Consider the following 21,378-nt stretch of genomic DNA (forward strand, 5'->3'; position numbering starts at 1 on the left):
ATGACCTGACTGCTGGTTATCCGCCATCCCAGAAGAAATTGAGACCAACTGTAAAACCAGAGAATTACTTGAACCCCAAAGCACCATTTGGAGGACGGTGGACTCCAGTGTTTCAGCAGGCTTTTGAAACCATCATTGAGAAATTAACCTCTGCTCCTGTACTGGCATTTGCTGATCCACAAAAGCCCTACACACTCCACACCGACGCCAGCTCCACCGGTCTTGGTGCGGTGTTGTATCAGGAGCAGGGCGGAAAGAACAGAGTTGTAGAGTTGTGGCATATGCCAGCAGAGGTCTCTCACGGAGTGAATCCAAGTACCCTGCTCATAAATTGGAGTTTCTCGCTCTAAAATGGGCAGTGACCGAGAAATTTAATGATTATCTCTACGGTGCTCAGTTCACAGTTGTCACAGACAGCAATCCACTAACTTACCTGTTATCCTCAGCAAAACTTGATGCTACTAGTTACAGATGGCTTTCAGCTTTGTCTACTTTCACATTCAAGATCATCTACAGAGCTGGAAAGCAGAACATGGATGCTGATGGATTGTCTCGACAACCTCATGGTGAGCTGTCTGATGATCCTACTTCCAGGAAGGAACATGAACGAGTCCTAAAATTTGCCCAGCAACACCTCAACGAACCAGATTATGTCTCCATTGATCAGCACACCATCGAAGCAGTTTGTGCTCGTCACCTGGTGTACAGCTCAAATGTACATCTTGACCATGCTCTGGTGTTGTCTATGTCAACCCATGTCAACAGTCTACCTGACAGTTTTACTGACGATGAACAGTTCAGCTCCCCTTTACTTCCTCGATTCTCAGCAGATGACATTACAGCCAAGCAGCATGACGACCCTGTTATCCGCCATGTCATAGCTCAGCTGGAACGAGGAGAGTCACCATCACCATCGGTGAAGGAAGAACTTCCTGAACTGCCTCTTCTACTCCGAGAAGTAAACAAAATGGAGCTCCAAAACAACCTTCTCATTAGGAGGAGACAAGTGGGAAGTGAATCCAGATGCCAACTAGTATTACCTGAGGAGTATCGAGCTGTTGTGCTGCACCAACTGCATAACCAAATGGGTCATATGGGAATTGACAGAACTCTAGACTTGGTCCGTTCCCGTTTCTACTGGCCCAGGATGTTCATTGATGTTGTCAATAAAGTTAGAACCTGTGAAAGATGTGTGAGACGCAAATCATTGCCTGAACGAGCTGCACCTTTGGTCAACATCAAAACCACTCATCCTTTGGAGTTGGTGTGTATGGATTTCCTCTCTGTAGAACCGGATCGCAGAATCAAAGACATCCTTGTCATAACAGACCACTTTACAAAGTATGCCATTGCTGTGCCTACTCCAAACCAAAAAGCTAAGACCGTTGCTAAGTGTTGGATAATTTCCTTATGCATTACGGCATTCCAGAAAAGCTGCACAGTGATCAGGGCCCAGATTTTGAATCACGAACCATCCGAGAACTCTGTAAAATGGCCAACATTCACAAAATAAGAACCACTCCATACCATCCAAGAGGAAATCCTGTGGAACTTTTTAACAGAACACTTCTGGACATGCTAGGAACATTATCTGAAAAAGAAAAAACTCATTGGACGGATTTCGTAAAACCACTAGTGCATGCTTACCACTGCACAAAAAACGATGTCACAGGATATTCACCGTACGAGCTGATGTTCGGACGCCAACCCCGCCTACCGGTGGATTTAGCCTTTGGACTGCCATTAATTGAGGATGGATTTTGTTCCCACACACAGTATGTGCAAAAGTTAAAGTCCCACCTGAAGGAAAGTTACAAACTGGCCAGTAAGAACTCAGCTAAAGTGATGCAGCGTAACAAAACCCGATTTGACCAGAAAGTTACTGCATCAGAACTAAATGTTGGAGACAGAGTTCTAGTAAGGAACGTGCGACTAAGGGGGAAACACAAACTCGCAGATAAGTGGGAGTCGTCTGTGTATATTGTTGTGAAGAAAGCCGGCAATCTTCCTGTGTACACAGTATTACATTTGGCTGTAGTCAGGCGCCTAGCCTTTGATGAGCATTACATAGAACACTTGGACAGGGCTCAAAAATGGTTGTACGAGCCTGTTCGAGAATGTTGGTGAAATATGTGTTCACGCTGAGTGGCTTATGAACACGCCCAAGGCAGACTTTGCCCACAATCACCCATCCTAAAGCAAGTCTCTGAGCATAGGGAGCTTCTGGTGGGCCATTGATGCATTTGTGAACCTTATGAAGCCTGATGATGTCACGTCCAAGTAGGAGCATAATAGGGACATCTGGTTCGAGTTCTGGGATGAGGTGAGCGATTGGTTTGAGACAGTGTTGTGTTCAAGACCACCTAACCCGAGACCAAGACAAGACCAAGACCGAGGGAAGTCGAGACCGAGACAAGACCAAGACTTTTAGGGTCCAAGACCAAGTCAAGACAAGACTTAATAAATTTAACCAATATTAAATTTAACAAACTCTTTGTTCTGCTTTGCTTCCATTTCTGCACGAGACCATCTGCGGTGGTCTCGTGGCATCCCTAAAAAAATAACACCCTGGGTGTTTACCATGTTGCTCATGTCAGAAACAACCACTGTCTGCACCATTAAACATGGCAATTGAGGCAATGCCCTGACGCTCAACTATGAACTCTGACCAAGGCTCAACAAGCAAGAAATAGATACATGTATGCCAGTGGTTCCCAAACCTTTTCTCCTGCGCCCCCCAGTGGATTACAAATAGCTGTCTACTTGACTCTAAGAACTGATGAAGAGGGGTTGGGGGTGGATCGATTTGTTGGGAGCAAAATGAATGTACGTAGCTGAACATAGACAACAACATCAGTAGCCTATAGGATACTTGTTAACAAGCTTAAGGTGATGAATTGATATTAGCTAGTCATCATTTTTTAGCTAACTTTACCTGCATCAAACAGCTTTACTAAACAGTCTGTTAGTTTCAGGGGAAAACTGAAAAGTTCTTTGCGTTTTGCTGGTTTGCTGCCATGATTCTAACAAACGTGCAGCTCCACAGAGCACCAGCAGGTCTCCTTCACTGCCGAACAGGTGTAAACCTAGCGTCGTAGCGCTCATGTTGCGTTTATAGGCGGCTCGAAAAACAGATTACCACATGTTAACGTTTTAAAAAGTTTTAACTTCTGATAAAAGTGACAGAGGACACAGATATGGGAAGTGTGGAAGCCCTTACTGTATCAAATTGACAGAGGAATAACAGAGACTTGGCCGTTCTAAGGTGAAAACCCTTAGAACAGCGTTCAGGTTTTTTTTGTTTTTCTTTAGCATCCAGATGGCTTCCCGCCCCCCCCCTGCAATGACACAGTTCGGGAACCTCTGATGAATGCTATTCTGACAGGGTATGGTAATCTGATAGGCTCTCAGTGACACTCCAGTCCTATCTAATAAGTAAAGACCCGTGTAGATTAGGGCTGTTGTAAACGAATATTTTAGTAATCGAGTAATCTATCGATTATTCTTACGATTAATCGAGTAATCGGATAAAAAAAATTATAAAATGAAATATTGGTAAATCTGGCATAATACCGGTGTTNGAAAAAACAAACCCAATCAGTTGGGTGAGAGGCAGCAAGTGAGAAAACAAACCTAAAAGAAGAAACAAAGATAAAGACACAACAGAACATGAGGTATAAACTACTGATATTAAGAAGGTCATCAGATCTAATGCCACCATCGTACTTGGACACAGATAGATAAAGTGTGCAAAAGTGCATTTGTGTTGGCTCATACCAAAGTATGGACTTTGGGCTGAACAGTTAATAAATAAACATTTTGCAGATAAAAATCTGGGAAGTGTGATTTTTTTTTTCTCCACCTTTCGTTTCAACTACTAGATTTTTCCATCTGACTGAAGTTTTTCTCGCCTATTCTTCTATGCAAACCAGCTCAAGCACCGTGAAGCTGCCCAAAATGATCTGTAAACAGTCAATTTGAAGTCTTGCCACCGATTTTCAGTTGAATTTAGGTCTGGACTTTGACTGGGCCACTCTAAAACATGAACATTTCTCCATCTGAACCCATCCCATTATAGCATTGGCTGTATGTTTGGGTCGTTGCCTCTGTCTTGGGTCTGTTGCAGCCTCTAATACTTTTATTTTATTTATTTATTTTATTTATTTATTTATTTATTTATTTATAAGACTTAAAAATAAAGGCCAACTTTGATCTACTTTGGTTCCATTGATCTTCCCGTCAATCCGGCTGCCACCATGCTTTCGTGTTGAGGTAGGTGTGTTCAGTGGTTAATTTTTTATTTTTTTTTTCCAACAGACATTGCACTTTTAATGTACCTGAACTGTGGATTTCCTGAAACAGAACTAGGACTGTCATGTGACTCTTGGCTTTTCTGGTAACTTTGCTTGTGAGTTATTTTAAAGTCACACTTTTTTATAATTTTCCACTTCCAAGCTGAACCAGGGCAGGATGCCTGGCCGACCCCGATATCGAGGTCAACCCACGTTCAACTCTACGAGCAGCTCAGTGTTATGCAATGACTTCAGTATATAGAAATAACAATTCAATGGAAGGAGGTGAACTTTGAGATAAACGCTGCCTGTGGAGATGAAACAACTCTTCTTCAAATAAACAGGTCGTATGAACCCATCCAATCACTGAATAGATGCTTAGAACAGATAAATGTGTTGATGTGCCAAAACTTTCTCCAGCTGAACAGAAACAAAACTGAAGTTATTATCTTTGGACCTAAAGAGGAGCGAACTAGAATCAATGCGCAGCTTCAGTTATTACAACTTCAATGTCACAGGCTGTTTTTATTTTGATTTTTAATTATGTAAAGCAGCCTTGCTGCGGAAATGTGCTATACAAATAAAATTTGATTGACTGATTGATTGATTGATTGATTGATTGATTAACTGAAAACCAGAAATGAGGCCCAAAACCTGTGAGTAGTGATGGACTCTGACCTGAACCTTCAGAGCCACATTAAGACAGTCACAAAGTCGGCCTTCTATCACCTGAAGAACATCTCCAGGATTAGACGACTAATGTCTCAGCACGATCTAGAGAAACTCATCCATGTGTTTATCTTTAGTCGCATTGATTACTGCAACAGCGTCTTCACAGGTCTGACTAACAAATCAATCCTCCAGCTGCAGATGATCCAGAACGCTGCTGCTGCTCGCGTTCTCACTAAAACCAGGAAGAACCAGTTCCAAAATCCTTACACTGTCTCCCTCAGAGAATAGACTTTAAAACACTGTTGGTAGTTTATAAATCACTGAACGGTTTAGCACCACAACACATTAGAGATCTGCTGTCGTATCATCAATTCAAGAACACTCAGGTGTTCTGGTTCTGGTCTACCCTCAATCCCCAGAATCAGAAGCAAATGAAGAGAAACTACAAATCTTATTAAAACACATTCAATGTGAAAAACCAAAGCAGCTCAAGACATCAGCTAGGAAGTGAAAGTTTGCACAGAAAGGAGTCTTTCAAATGGGAAATGGCAGAGGTGTGTGTGTGCGCGCACGTGTGTGTGTGTGTGTAAGGAAGACAGGCTACAAACCTTGCACCAGTTCTGTCAGGAGGAATGGCCCAAATTCCATCAGGCTATTGAGAGAATCTCACAGAAGGAAACCGAAACCTGACCGAGACGTCCTCAGTAGGGCTGCAGGATTACTGGAAAAAAANTCCTAAATGTCGGATCACTACATTGCAGACTTTTGGACACAGCGTTGTCTCATATGTGTGACAAGTCAGTCAACATCTCTGCACAAAAATTTAGAGCAGTTAGTGACGACTTTTCTTCATTACAATGCTTATGTCTCTACAGCTAACTTTGCTAACATCACGTCAACGGAGTTTACCTTTCTTTGAGCTACTTTTCTACGTGACAAAAAAATTAGATGTAGTCCCCACCGTCTGTGAAAGCGAAGCACTGCTGAGTTAGCTGTAGCCATCGGATTTCTTATAATTTATGCAGCGCTGTTCTATTACTGTTTATTAGACATCTTCTGCCTCTGAGAGAAAACCACTGCGCATGTGTTGGAGCGCCGCGTGCGAGTGAAAGGTGAGGGGTGGGGGGGTTAAGGAAAGGAGAAACATAAACGCGTAATTGGCAAGTCACGTTATTGGTTGGATTTTTATCTGCGCGTTTTTGCATCCACTGAAAACAAAGATGTTAACTAATAAACTGGATAGTATGCTGCATGTTTAGCGATATTTTCACAGTTGCGGTCTCGACTGGTCTTGAAATAAAATGCCGAGTCCTCACCGCCCGAGACCGAGACAAGACCGAGACCAAATGCGGTCGAGTCCGTGACAAGACCGAGACCGTCAAAAAACGGTCTCGAGACCGGCCTCGAGACCAAGACCGTTCTCGAGTACTACAACACTGGTTTGAGATGTTCATGATAAAGAGCAGCACTCGGTGTTGGAATTTCTGCTCTGTTGTCTGGTATCTCGTTACACTCCAGCAGACTTGGTAGTAGCTGTACTGTTTTACCATCCATTGACTCTATACAGAAGTCTGCAGCTACTCTTCCCATATTTTCAGACATTCCAGAGCAAGTCTTTAGTGAGTACGAAGCAGCCGGGCCTTGAACACCAAACATGTCGAAGAAACTCGAGTGTGCCAGAGATTTGTTACTCTGCTCATCTATGATAACATAAGCCTTTATGGCTTTGTCACTTTCTCCTTTAGGATAGACTCTGGCCAGGCATATCTTGGAGCAGTTCTTGACTGCACGGTCTCCTCCACAGACTGAAGTGCACTGGCTAGTAACTTATGAAGTTTGAATGGGTTCTGGCTCCCCGCCGTGCTCTATTAGGGGTTTGGTATCTTTAACCCATGGTGCCTGACCCGGGTGTAGTGCTGAAGAGTGTCTGTCACTGCTGCATTCAGTGCACTTAACAATAGTTTGGCAGTCTCTGGCAGTGTGTGCTGAGGAGTTGCAACACTTAAAACAGATGCCATTTTCTTTGAGAAAAGTTTTCCTTTCTTCTAAAGGTTTTTCCCGAAATGCACGACACTTCTGTAATGTGTGGGGCTTGTTATGTATTGGACATCTCTTATCTGGATCCTGCATGTTCTTTTTGTATCTGTTGTCTGAGCACGCAGCAGCTGATACTTCTGTTTTGTGAACTGAGATTTCCCTTGTTCTGTTTTTCCATGGAGGTCTTTGTATGTTAACTTTAACTTCATCTTGACAAACAAAGTTGAAGCTAGGATCATTCCTTATTTGTGCTTGATTGTAGATGAATGAGACAAAGACTGAGAATGGGGGGAACGGTACACAATGTAATTGTTTATAAGAAGATCCATGAGAGAGCCATTTTTCTTGTATACTATAAGGTAATTTTTGTGCTACTGCATGTACACCTCTGGGAGTATCAAGATAAGAAAGACCAGGCAGATCTCCCTCAGCCTTAGCTGCATCTAATTCCATCAGTAAATCACTGAGGTCCTGAAGTTTGGTGTGATCCTTGTTTCCAATTTTTGGAAAACGATCAAGTCTCTCAAACAAAGCTTTCTCAATAGCTTCAGATGCACCATAAGAAACATCTAATCTGTTCCAGATCATGTTCAACCCTTTAGCTGGCTGGTTTATATGGATAGGTCTTATGCGTTTTGCATGGTCAGTTGATTCACTTCCCAGCCATTTGACAAGCAGGTCCATTTCTTCATCACATGTTAGGTTTAAGTTTCTTATGGCATTCTGGAATGAACATCGCCAGGCCCTGTAGTTCTCTGGTCTGTCGTTAAACTGTAAAAGACCTTTTGTAACAAGTTCTCGTCATGCTAGAAATCTGAAGAAGTCTGTCATCTGCGAACCAGTTGAGTGAGCAGGCTGCTGGAAGTTGCCACGTTGGGATGTGGGACGAGCTTCCATTGCATTGTTCATGTCACATGGTCACATCCATTGTGATAAATGGGTTAAGGCTTTTTTGCTGCGTTTTAAAAACATTAGCATTAGCAACAGCAGGGCAATCATCTCTTGGTGGAGTGAGATGTGGCATGTATAACGTATTGTGTGAAGGTTGTTCTAGAGGTAGCCAGTGTGACTGTAAACACGGTGCATGGTGTGATTCCACATGTATGTCTGCTGAAAGTTTAGCCTGGTTCTCCACATACTCTTTTGTGCGCTCGGAAGAGTCAACTACTGATGAGATGAAAGGAAGCCTACAGCTGTGTTTTCCTTCACTTCCTCCCACCACTGCTTCTAAGGCTTCTGCCTTTGCTATGGCTGCAGCAGTCTCCTTTTCCAAACTTAACATTTCCATTTAAGCTTCTAGACGAGCCTTTTCCATTTTTAACTTCATTTCTTTTTCTGCAAATACTAAACGTGCCTTTGCCGCTTCAGCGTTAGCCCTGGCTTTTGCAGCTGCAGCGCTAGTTGCTGTTCCACTGGAACGAGNGAGTGAATTTTCAACAGATTTCCTGAAGAGGACCTTATGGCTGCCATCTTGTCAACGGTTAACCTGCTGCTTTTTCAGAACGCAACTAGTACGTTTATTTTGTGTATTTGAGAGTTATTCTGATTGCTGTTGGAGATATTATTAGTGAATATTGCAATGACAACATCAGCTGTCATATATGCACATTTTCTTCTGTCTTCTCATTTTCATCTTCCATCACTCTGTGACCTTTAACCTATTTGGCAATTTTATTTATGTCCGACGGCAGCTGGAATATATTAACCAACAACGATTTCCCTTCTGATCATACTTTGCAATAAGAATAATGCACACACTGATACTGCGACCCCATTCCTGAGTCGCTGTCTTTCCAACTGTCTTTTAAAGCTAATTGGACATTTAGTTTCACAGCACCGCTCACAGTGACGATGTGAAGAATGAAACCTTTCATGATGTTGTTTCTGCAACCACATAAAAAATGTGGCAAGCACTTCTCATAAAAAAAAAACAAAAAACTTTGATCAGACCAAAAAGAGGGTGCCTGGATTAAAACCAAACAGCAGTGAACAGGAGCAATTTATGTATTCATATTCGAGTGTTTTTACACTTTAGATTGCAAATTTTTACTGTGATCATTTGGTTTCAACTATGGAAAAAGAAAACCCACTCCATTGTGCAGCTTTTTATTACTTTTAAATGGTTTAGTGAGTGCTGTTTGCTGATCTAATAAAATGACTTTATATAACCAGCTCATCAGAAGCTAAATTACCTCGCCGCTTTTTGCCCACAGCTCTCTCAGTGAGACTCGCGGCGAAATCTCCCCGTGTCAGATTTAGAAGTCCAGTGAATGGCTCCTGCTTTAGATGTGGACGTTTTAGAGGACTGTTGACGGACACGATAAATCAACTTAAAGAGTGAAACTGCATGGACAGGCTGGGGGAGACCGGGTGACATCCCAGGACGGTTTTCAATAGCGAGAGTTTTGCCTAATTTGCACATATTTGCATCAATCAACACTTTTTACGCCCTAAACTCTGTTAAAGTTTCCTCCTTGGCAAGTAGAAGACACTATTAGCATTAAAGAAAAGAAAACTAGTATTTTTCATTCAGGACTTGCGTTTTTGTTTGTGTCTATTGTGCCTATTGCTTTAAACTGTATTCATAGTCCTGCTATTCAGTAATACCTGCAAGGATGTACAGTATGTTCAGTATTTCTTTACATCTTCATCAGCCATAAATGTACATTTCAGATCATCCAAGTACTGTATATCTGGTTAGAATAATACTTTATTCATTAAATAGTAACACTTCAGAACTGACTTAGATGATTTATTCATAGTCAACATTGTGCAACCCAAGTCTTCAATAATAATTTAATCATGTTTAAATGTTTTCAAAGCACTGGAAATCTATTGCTGTTCCATCAATGCTCAAAGTCTTTTATAAAGCATTTTCAAAAGATACAAAGAGTTGAAAAGTCCACAATCACAGTGACATAGAAAGTAGCTGGTCCCTGAACTTGATTGTAGACATAGTTTTTCTCTCCTTAATTAAACAACATGCTTGAGGTTCCTACATTTCTGACAGAGAGAAATCTATCATCCAAGGAGAAAGGATGGAGTGTTTCCAAACAAAAAATAGGAATGGATGCACCAAAGCGCAGAATGTAGAAAAAAATAACTAACACAATCCTATAGTACGCATATTTGTGTGTATGTCTTAGTTTCTGATCGACACAAAAGCTCCTTAGTGGGTGTCCTGTCAGACCGTCAGTTCCCGAAACCACACAAATAAAAAAAACTCATAAAAGTGCACGTGACCCCACTGGACTTGTGTGGTCCAATGGATTTTGTCTCTTAAGATTGTGGGGCAATTAAAAGAAAAGTCAACAGCCATCATTTTAGCTAACCTTTTGGGCAAGTCAACATTGTCCCTTTCTGAAACAACTTCTGCTTCTCCTCCAGTTTCTCCTCAAGGCACTGAAGAAGGATGGGATCCACTTTGGGATCGAACTTGTTGGCAAACCAGTGACCATAGTTGAGCAGCCAGTGCAGTTCGGCCGCCCCAAAAATGCAAACGCTGCGGACGTGCTGCCCCGAGCACGGCGGGTAAAGGTTCTCCTCCAGGTACTGCCACTTCACAAGCCTCGTCTTGCTCATCAGGTCTGTGATGTCGGGCTGGGACCTGGGCACCTCCCCGGGAACGCCCGGCAGTCGCACAAGTGTGGCCCAGAAGTGTTCGTCTGGAGAGTAGGTGTCCTCCGACCAGGCCAGGAAGTCCCTCACTACAGCCGACGAGTTCATGAACTGGATAAACTCCCGCGAGAGCACAAAGTAGGCATTGCCGATGAACATCTCTATGTTGTGCGGCGGTGGAGACTTTGCTTGCTGTGTTTTCACCGGAAGTTTCTTATACTCGAAACTGGCGTCCTGCAGCTCGTAGCGGTACAGAAACCGCTGCTTCTTGTGCTCACTGGGTCGACTCGTCTCCAACATGCTGGAGCCTTTCAGCCCCCTCAGCTCTGACACCAGCTCCATGTTGGACTTCAGCGGGAAGTCCTGGCCGCAAAGGTTGATGACGTACTTCCACTTGACCTCTGATGTCAGAAGGTCCGACAAACAGTTGAGGTCGGCCTTCAGGCGGCTGATGCTTGCGTAGAAAACGGTCTCGAGTTTGCTGGAGATGAAGACGTTGGGCAGGCAGCTGGACAAACCCTCCATGGCAGCGACGAACTGAGCCGATGACTTCTTGTCGTAGTGTATGCAGTAGACGTTGTTGGGAGAGTACACCGCCCTGAGGAGTCTCTCCACCATCCACGCATTTTTATGTACAACCAAAGAGTACGCAATGGGAAAAATCTTCTCTTCCTCGGAAACACACAAATCATCATAACCCCTGATCTTCCTGAAGACAGGGCAATTTCCTGTAAAGTCGATCAGACGTTCATCTTTATCTTCCACCACAGTTTTCCTTCTGATGATGAGGGATTTACCCACTTCTACTGGGTCCATGTCATAAATGGCTTTGCAGCTGATGTTGTGCTTGACAAATGACTGACTGGTTGGAGCTGGTGGAGGATCCAGGAACTCAGGGATGTAGATGTACTTGGCGCTGACCAGCAGCAGGATAATTACCGTCAGCACGGAGAGGAGGCTGGGGATGAACTTTTTCCTGAGCTTCAGCATAGACCGCTTTGCATTCATCCTGTGGGGAAACAAAACAAAACAAAACAAAAGAAACACACTTGAGGAACAGAAACCAACACATTGAGTGGTATTTTTGATTAAAAACACAGAATAAACATTTGAAGCAAACCATTACTGTGGAATTTGTTTTCTTTTTTGGGTCTAATATGACTTGAATATTTGCACCAAGAGTCAGTAAAGTTTGAAACGGGGCCACGTTTCACCCGCTGCACCAGCCTTTCTTTTAGTCAAACTCTGTTTGCGTTTGGTATCCAAGGAGTGAATGGATTCGGTTTCAATAACACAACGTTTCTTCACCTTTTTTGAAGCCCTGCCGTAAACGTCCTTCAATCAATTATTAATGCTGGTGTGTCTCCACCAGGCTGGGAGAGCTCAGCCTCTCTTCAGCTGAAATACAGAACGTGTTTCCTACATAAGACATCCAGATGGGCAACTCAAGGCTGCAATGCCCAATTTTCAGATAGATTCAGCAATAGATTATGGCTGGGTGGTCACCTCAAATTTAAATTTATAGCTATTATTTAAAAAAAAAAAGAAAGAAAAAAAGATAAAATTCATATTATAATTTGGGGTGTAATGACATCTCATGTCATTTCCCAACTCGTCCAGTTGTTTCCAGACTTCACAGTTTTCAGCAGTGAAAAAACAATACCAGAGATTAGGAGTGTAATAAAATGTCAGCATGGTTCTTGCCAAGTGAAATCCATCCTGTAAAGGTCAGTCCAGACCCTGTCAGTTTGTGACTTTAAGTTTAGCTCAGTATTATGGAACCAGAATATGACTGTTTCAAGCAGGAAACACTGTTTCTGTGTTTCAGTATTATTTTAAGGCATAAAAGAAAGTAATTCTTTGTGCTGACAAATTAGGCAAATGAAAACATCCTTTGCTAGCAACACTTGTCTACAAAAACTCTTAAAGGTCTAAGTAGTAAAAAGAAACGATGAAACAACGACAGACAAGACAGGAAAGCTGACCGTTGGCGACGGTGAAGCTAGCATACACTGTAGAGCTTCCCTGAGTTGTAGTTTCTAATCAGCTAATTTTTACTGTATTGGCAAATGTTTAAACTGATCGAACCTAAACCTGATACATCTACACTCAGAGACAATTTAAAACACAGGTTGAGATTTCTGAATCTCAGTAATTCTCTTGGTGAAAACGCAAAAAGTTAGTTATTATTTTTAGCATTAAGACCAAGTTGAAGTCTAGACGAGCTCAAATAAACCACTGACTTCTCAAAGTTAAACTGAATTTTCCAGTCATTAAATATTCACTTTATCTCAGGTGCTTGTATTGTCACACCCTTATTATTAGAAAGTCATTTAAGCAAAGCTAAAATGACACCAAGAATGCTTCATCTATTTGCACGTACTTTTTCAGAGGATAAATACCTTTATAATAACCTTTGTAGTTTACATTATCTTCCCAATACAAACTTTTGAACCGTCATTCTCATTCAAGTCTGACTTGATTTTTTTTTAAAAACACACCCTACAGATTATTTTAACAATGAACTCTGTTCTCCTTGTTTTAAAAATAAGAACACAGAGCAAATGATTTGGCTGCTTCTTTTAGCAATCCGGTCCCGATTGGTCCAAAAAGGATATTTCAATTCACTTCAGCAAAATCAGAGAAACCTCAAGTTGAAATTACATGAAGGTGTCATAACGTATGTCACTTTCTTTAATGAAAAATAAACAATGAACTAATAATCCAAACAGTGGACAATGCAGGAACCAATGGGAAGCCAGGAACATGAGTAGGAGCAACAGAAGGAGCCAATGAAAAACAACGAGATGAGGGAGATTATGTAAACACAAGAAGGAGTGCAAGTGACTAAGGAACCAGAGGAGTTGATGACAGGTGATTAACAACAGCTGGGGAACGGAGGAGGTAGAGGCAAAATGAGGTAATGATTAGCAGACTAAGAGTTTAAGCTTCATCTCATTCCTGTGAGCCCACAGCTCAGCGTTGCTTGGCCTTCACACCAAATCATACTGTTGATCTTTATTTTGTGTGGTGTGAGGCAACTTCCTTCTCTTTTGAACTTCCTTCTGGTTTGAATCTTTGAAGTCAAACCAGTTTAAGTATTTTGCCTCTTCTCGCCACCGTGGCTTTATGTAGTGAATAATTAACTGAGTTCTTTCTGGGTCTAAACAAAGGTCCATGGATGAGAAAGTTGGCTATTCTTACGTGCTCCTGACAGTTTTTGGTGTGTGGGGCAGAGGAATCCATCCTCTATCTTTCTGGTTTCTGAGGTGCGTTCTGCTTCCCTCCTACTAATTGAAGTCATTTTTTAACAAATGACACAGAATCTTGTGGTTTGTCCTAAAGAGAACAAGCCTTATGAGCTTCAGTGGAGATTAAATCTGAGATCGTTAAGATGTAGCAGTGAAAGAAAGTCGCCCAGCAAGTATGTCTCACAAGATTTACCAACATACCAGAGCTGATGGCAGGATAAACTCCCACACACCCATTCCCTGGAATATATTCCTATTGCTGTAATGCATTTGGAAACCCTAACTAACTAAAATTGGGCCACTGCCTGGACTCAGCAGGGCCCAGCGCTAGCACATACAAAAACACAATGAGATTTGGCAGCTGTGCTCAGGTAGGGCATCTTCAGGACTCGCAGCATGAGACATGGCTTGAGATGCATCGAAATGCGAAATAAGACCTTACGACCAAACAGATTTGACACATTCACTCCTCTGTACCCTTCCGTCCAATCAACCAACAAAATACAGCGTATGAGAGGCAAACGGATGGCTCGGTTACAAGAGGTGAGGAGATATGATGTTGTGACACAATGCAAAGTGTGGGTTTCTTTCCTCTGACTTCAATGCCAGGCCTGAGGCAGGTTTCCTCCATTAAAATAACTCGGTTGAGATTAAAGTAAAATGTAAAGCAAGGAAGCTCGGAAACTTTGTGTAATCTTTGAAGTGTGGCTTCTAAACATTATAGGAGTGAATTACGCTGAGGTGGTGTGAAACTCAGCCTAGGTTTGAATATGGAAATGGTAAGTGGATTAAAAACGCTGTGGCATGAAAAAGGCTTGGCCACAGCAGATGTACTCTCTTCTTGTTTTATTTTTATTTTTTTGTCATATTTAAATGTTTCAGATGATCGAGCAAATTTTAATATCAGACAAAGACAACCGGACAAAATTCAAAAAGCAGTTTGTGAATAATGATTTCATTTATCAGGAAGGAAAACCCATTCCAACCTATCCGACCTTTTGAGGGAAAAAACCAAAAAACAAACACTAATGGACTCCCTACAATTAATGTTGTTTAACCACAGTTTTGGGAAGATGTATTTCATTTTACTAGCTACCCCTTCGTTACATTATGAAAAATCACATCATGATCCGACAAAAAGAAATAAATAAAATCAAGAACTTAACAGAAGCAAAGTCATTGGCATCTTTTCAGTCTTGTTGGGGTTACAAACCATTTCTAAAACTTTGGGAAGCCACTGAACCCCAATGAGAGCCATCATCCACAACCGGAGAAAACGTGGGACAGTGGTCAACTTTCCCAGGGCAGCCTAAAGAAATGACTCAAAGAAAGTATTGAGAACTCATCCAGGACGTCACAAGCACTGCTGACCTTACTTGACCTTACATTTAGGGTCAAAATTTGTGGTTCAACAATAAGGCGCAAGCAGGCCAAAAAAAAAAGGGGGAGTCAAAGGAGCTTTCCGAGGCTGACCAATAAGAAGACAAAGGCCAACAGATCATTTGATCCACAAGACTTTAGGGGAAAATATTCTATATTCATTATAGACAATAATACACTGCAGAAGTTCTGTCTGAAAAAAAGAACACCACAGTGGTAGTGGTAGTATGATGGTCTTGAGTTACAATGCTTTTCAGGACCTGGATGATAAAACCATGAATTCTGCTCTCCACCTAAACACAAGCCAAAGGGTAATGGTGAGTCTGGACTGTCAACATTTGGATTTTAATCTGAGACATGCTGTGTCATGAACTTTAACGTGAATTAAAGTCATTCTGCAAAAAAATAAAAAATTTCGGCTGTCACTTATGTAATGTGCTAGCTAAATTGTGAAAGAAACTACGCTGTGAATCTCATAGCAAACTGAGTGGCTGTGAACAGCCACACAGGAAGTAGAGCCACAACATATTTGCTAGCAATAAAGTATCTCAAACGTTCCTCTTACTTCAACTTTAACTGTTTGATATTTGGAAGTGTGTCCAACACAAACTGAACATCTTCGTTCACTTCCTCTGCTGCCATCACCAACCTACAACCTTATACAGGCAGACTGCATTGGTGAAAACAACCCGGAAAGTCAACGGCATCATTCGCAACTCCTTCTGTTCGCTGATTGGCCAGGATGAAACGCATCGGAATGGGACAAATCCCAGATGGCGTATTTTGTAGTGGGACAACATGTATATTTTTATATCTATCCAAGTTTTTCTATAGCGAACCATCCAGGAACAAACCAACTTTAAAAAAGAAAACTGAAACATTCCAACTGTGGATTGTTGCTGACGCCTCCTGGTGAACCACAAATATTAAAGCGATGTAATTAGCTCTTCCCCAGAACAGCCCCCAAGGGCGGCACTGCCAGTTATTAGGTTCAGGGGTAAATCACCCTTTTCCACACAGGGCTTTGGCTAGCTTTCTTCTCTTCTTAAGCAAATTTGTCATTTATTCACTCGAGTTAACTCTGACTGAGATTAAACTTTGACTGTTAGGAAAAATTGAAATGTGATAACACAGAAACAGAAGACAGTTGTGGGAGGGAAAATACTTTTCACATAACTGTGTGTTGCGCCCAGAGCACACAGTCCCAGTTACCCAGGTGCACTCACAAGATACAGTGATATGAAAATCAGTAGACACCTGGAGATTAAGTGCTTTGCCCATCGACATGTGGTGAGGGAAACTGGAATCGAACTTCCGTTTCCACTGAGCTCCAGCCAATCTCTTACCTAGCAAAGCTAATAAAAGAAAATTGACTTTTTAAAAATAGGTCAGAAAGGTAATAAAATCTTTTCCAACGGATTTACGACTCACATGAGAACATGGAAAACCTTCAAACATTTCAAACACATTTCAGGTACGTAAGTGAAGTGAAAAATAATGTAAACCTGTTTAGGTAAGGGGTGATTATAGGCTTAAAACAGGGTTAGGTTGTTGAAGAATAACTTCAAGCTTTGAACATCTCACATAGCTCTGTTTAGTCTGTCATAGAAGACTGAAGGAGTATAGCGCAACTGCAAACCTGCCCAGACATGACGGTGTGTTTAATATAAAGCGGCCAAACAAACAGATAAAAAGAAGAAGCAACCGAAGAGGCTTGTGGTAACGCTAGAGGAACTGCAGCTCAGGTAGATGAATCTGTTGACAAGACAACTAACTCCACAACTCCTTAATAAAATAATCGGGGTGTCCCGATACAATATTTTCACTTTGCAATACGATACAAATATTGCAGCTTTGAGAATTTGCTGATACTAATATTGACCCCAAAACAATATCAGGATGAATCATGCGCACTTTTTACTACTTATTTTTCCATGTGGGATGTTGGAAAAGGTTTGATAGGTGATATTATCCAAACAGAGAACAATACGTAACAATGGCGGACTAAATACTGGAGCAGAGTCCTGTTTATATTGGAGATTCTAGATGCAGACGTAGATAATCTGATACTCTTTTTTTTTTGGCTGAAATCGGATTGATTTTTATATCAATATCAGATCGGGACAAGTCCAAAAATAGCATTAATAAGATAGTCTTATAGTTGAACAAACAAATGGAAGAAGGTGGACTGGTCAAATGAGACATACTGACACTGGACGTCTCCATGAACACACCGTCCACATGCTGAAACATGGTGGTGGCACAATGATGCTGAGGGGATGTTTTCTTCAATAGTGACAAAGAAGCTGCTTGGAGCTGATGGAAAGAAGAATTTAAACTGAGGTCGAAATTCATCTTCTAACGGTACAACATCCCTAAAATAAACCTGGTTGAGATTAAGTCATAGTCTTTTAAAAGTCTCTGAGTTGAACTGAGAATCAGAGATGTTAAACTTGCTGGTCGTATACTCTGTCAATCCGATCTAAAGGGACTTAACATATTTCACAAAAAAAAAAATGGCAAAGATTCTGGTCTCGGTGCGTTCATGAGGTAAATTCCAGGTAAACTCTTGACGTGGAATTGTTCAATTCCTGTTACTGGAATTCATGCAAATGCAAGTCACAGTTTTCAGGTTTTTATTTGCTAAATGACCATGGTCCTGAATCATCTTCAACTCACTTGGCTAATGATTCTCTGGTTTTGTGTTTTCCTGTCAAATGAAATCCCAGTAGAAGACGTTTCAGGTTTTGGTGGTGACATGGGGAAAAGTACGATTGTGCGACTACTTTTACTGGACTCCTGTTGCTCAGCTCATTAGTACATGGAACTGTTTGTTCTCAGGCCACAGTCTCAACAGCTGATTCAGTCCCCGGGGAAGTGCTATAATAAAGACCACAGTGAAATGTTGTCTCTGTCAGCTGCAAGATTACCAATCATTTTCAGCTTTTTTGTGGAACACCAAAATTAGCATAGTGAGAATATAAAAAGATACATTTGTTTAAACTGCCTCATATTAATATTTAACTAACAATACTTTTTATCTTATTTTATTTTTTTAAAATTTTTTTTTTTACTTTTGTTAGACAAAAAAAAAATAAACGCTTCCTTCTGTTTTCATCTACCAGAACACATCTGAGATTTTTTTTGTGGGAGGGTAAACAAAACACCCACCTTACTCCGGGGTACCAGGCGCCACGTGAACCGCCTCTTCAAGTCATCCTGAAAGTTTTGGCTCAGAGTTGTGTCGAGCAGCTCCAGTGATGTGAACACCGACACTTGAAGGATCGGATCTCATAACCCGAGCTCACAGACGTCGAGAAGAAACACCAAAAGTGGTCACATCTTTCCTTCCTGCGCCCCTACACTTTCTTCAGAAAACTTCGGACCGCCGGCTCGCCACATCATTAACATTATCTTCAGAGACAAAGAGAGGAGGAAAAAAAATTCAAACAGCCTCTTTAGCTGGTGATGTCTGCGTGTCCGCGATGCGATGAGAGGGTTACGGTAACCCGGAAAGAGGGAGGATCTACAACTACACGTTGCGGAGAAGAAGATGTTGCGCCTCCCTTTGCGGAGCCGCGGGATGATCAGATGCGCCCAGGAGTGAATAAAAGCGCCGATTCAACAAGTGGAGTTAGTAGGAAGGAAGTTCCTGAAGTCATTCTGAACTGGCTGAGGGAGACGAGTTGGTGTGACGCACAGAGGAAACCCAAAAAAAAAAGAAAAAAAAAAGAAAAAAAAAGTTTTAAGGGAGGGGAGATGGGTTGATGTTTGGGTAAACCATAAAAGGAGCCAAGAGGTCTAAAGCAAAAAAATAAAAAATAAAAATAAAAAAAAATAAGAGAGAGAGAGAGAGAGAGAAAGAAAAGCAAAACGGAAGAAAGAATTCGAAATACTTTATTGGTAAATGTGGGTAAAGGGAGATCATCTGCAAATAAAGGAGAGCGTCTGCTCTCAATGCCCTCATTGTCTCCGGACCTGACTGCGCCTTTGTGTGCGGTGGAGGTGGAGGTGGAGGTGGGGAAAAAGAAACTGGAAACTTAACTTCAGACCCACAGGGATTTTATTATTGGGAATATTGTCTTACACACAAAGAGCAGCAGCAGCATTCACGCCAACATTTTATTACCACACACGTATATGCGCAGTGATGTGCAATATGCCAAGTGATATGGAAGTCGTTTATTTGCAGCAATTCAGTTCATTAAGCGAACTGATTGATCTGATTCTGTCCGGGTTTTTGAAGACTTTTTGCATGCAGCTAATAAAAACCACACGCACCCCTTCTCTAAAAGTTATATTACATTGGAAAAGTTATTTTTTATTTTTATTTTTTTTTATTTTTAAATACAGAAATATTGTCATTGCGACATTATGGCCAATTACCTGGACTTAGTGCTGACTCAGTCATTGTCACATTTCTCATTTTAAAAAGCTCAATTATTTACCACTAAATACAACTGACTTTTTTTGTTTGCTTGTTTTAAAGGGGCAAGTAAAATAAACTTTTCTGAGATTTACATTGTGTTATAATGTTATTCCTTCGTCTAAAACGTACCTGAAGTTTAATTCTTTTATGCACGTTCTGACGACTTCCTGAGGGCTGAGCTTCAGAAACAGCAGGAGCTTCTTAAAGAGACAGAGGCCCAAATTTAATGTGTTAAATTACGTCATAGAAAGTCATTTCATATATACAGCATTTTTATAACCACTGACGGTAACAAAGTTACTTAATTGTGCTATAAAATGGCACCATACTGGAAGATATGAAGAAAAGGAGGAAGAAGGAAACTTGTTTTTTTTTTAAACAGATTATAGTTTTAATCATAAACATTGTTTAGTCATAAGAAATGAAAGGCATGCTGCTTAATGTACACTGCGTTTGGAGGCGAACAGCTCAGATCCCTGTGTTCAAAAACAACAGTCACATGGGTCACATCTAATGCAGGAGGCATGAGAGCAGAAAATCAGCTGAAAAGTTTCACGTCCAAATGAAATCAATCTGCTGGGAGAAAATGGAATCACATCATCTGACTTACATTTAAAGGACTGAGAAACACACAACAGTGATACCGAGTTTCTTCTTTTTATTATTAGAAAAAACACAAGAATGCATGAAAGTGTTAACATGCCTGAGTGAAACAATCCAAATTAAAGCAGCAGAAATAAAAATGTAGAGCAGAACAGAAGCAGTTTTTATTGACCCGCTACATGTGTAACTGCAGCAAAGGTTTGCCCCAAACAGGAAGAGAAACTGACTTCCCACTGACATAAGACACATTTAACACCAATGAGAGCTAGTGATGCTAAAGAGCAGCATTAACTTCTCTGAGAGAAAGAAAATCTGAACGTCCAATTCTCAGTGGGTTGAATTCAGTTGCGCCCTGGAGACGGTTGGGAACGGTTAAATGATCGTCCAGCGCTGACAAAGCAATACTTAAAAGAAAGAGCAAAACAAGTCCACATGTTGGAGGGGATCAGACCAAATCCCCTGACATCAGAACCCACTTTTAAAACACAAAGGGTTTATTTTGTGCTCGCCAGGTTCCAATTATCCAGAGACATGCAAGAGTTATGCTGTTCAGACAGAGTACAACTAAGAGTTGGCTGCTTTGGTAATGAAGCACAGCATTTGTTTTTCCACAGTTATCTACGTGTACATGTGTTTTAAATAATAATAAAAAAATGAATAAGTACAATAATTAATGTAAAAAGTAGATTTGGATTTCATTCACTCAGAAAAACCAAAAACACATATTCAGAAAAATCTGGCCATTTGTGAAAAAGTAATAGACTCTGTCACACAACAATAAAGAGCATTTGAAGCAGAGCAGGCCTAACAAAGCAACGCAACTTCACGGCAATTTCTTACTGGAGCATGTTGCCTTCTATGAATGATGACCATGTAAAAAAAAAAATTATATATATATATATATACTGATATCAGGAAATCCTACCAATGGCTGGAGAAAGCTGGACTCAAGGACAGCACAGAGGCCCTCATCCTGGCTGCACAGGAACAGGCCCTAAACACCAGAGCAATAGAGGCTCAGATCTACCACACCAGACAAGACCCAAGGTGTAGGTTGTGCAAGGAGGCCTCTGAGACAGTCCAGCACATAACAGCA

General features: G+C 41.2%; 2 protein-coding genes across 2 annotated transcripts; one reads left to right on the forward strand and one right to left on the reverse strand.

Annotated features, from left to right (window-relative positions):
- Positions 1-351: 351 nt before the first annotated feature.
- On the forward strand, positions 352-12,357 carry LOC107835044 (uncharacterized). The gene is made up of 2 exons (XM_016667203.1): positions 352-2,019; positions 12,347-12,357. The coding sequence occupies exon 1, from the start codon at positions 533-535 to the stop codon at positions 1,511-1,513; it is 981 nt and encodes a 326-aa protein (XP_016522689.1). The 5' UTR covers positions 352-532; the 3' UTR covers positions 1,514-2,019; positions 12,347-12,357.
- On the reverse strand, positions 9,694-19,303 carry LOC103132184 (beta-1,3-galactosyl-O-glycosyl-glycoprotein beta-1,6-N-acetylglucosaminyltransferase 4-like). The gene is made up of 2 exons (XM_007543943.2): positions 18,422-19,303; positions 9,694-11,628 (listed from the first exon to the last, which is right to left on the reverse strand). Exon 2 carries the CDS (start codon positions 11,625-11,627, stop codon positions 10,329-10,331), a length of 1,299 nt encoding a protein of 432 aa, XP_007544005.1. The 5' UTR covers position 11,628; positions 18,422-19,303; the 3' UTR covers positions 9,694-10,328.
- Positions 19,304-21,378: the final 2,075 nt, after the last annotated feature.

This window comes from Poecilia formosa, unplaced genomic scaffold (genome assembly GCF_000485575.1).
Source record: "Poecilia formosa unplaced genomic scaffold, Poecilia_formosa-5.1.2 Scaffold949, whole genome shotgun sequence".
Taxonomy (NCBI): domain Eukaryota; kingdom Metazoa; phylum Chordata; class Actinopteri; order Cyprinodontiformes; family Poeciliidae; genus Poecilia; species Poecilia formosa.

Coding starts and splice junctions, on each gene's coding strand:
- LOC107835044 (XM_016667203.1), top strand. CDS start 533: ATGGATGCTGATGGATTGTCTCGACAACCTCATGGTGAGCTGTCTGAT.
- LOC103132184 (XM_007543943.2), bottom strand. CDS start 11,627: ATGAATGCAAAGCGGTCTATGCTGAAGCTCAGGAAAAAGTTCATCCCC.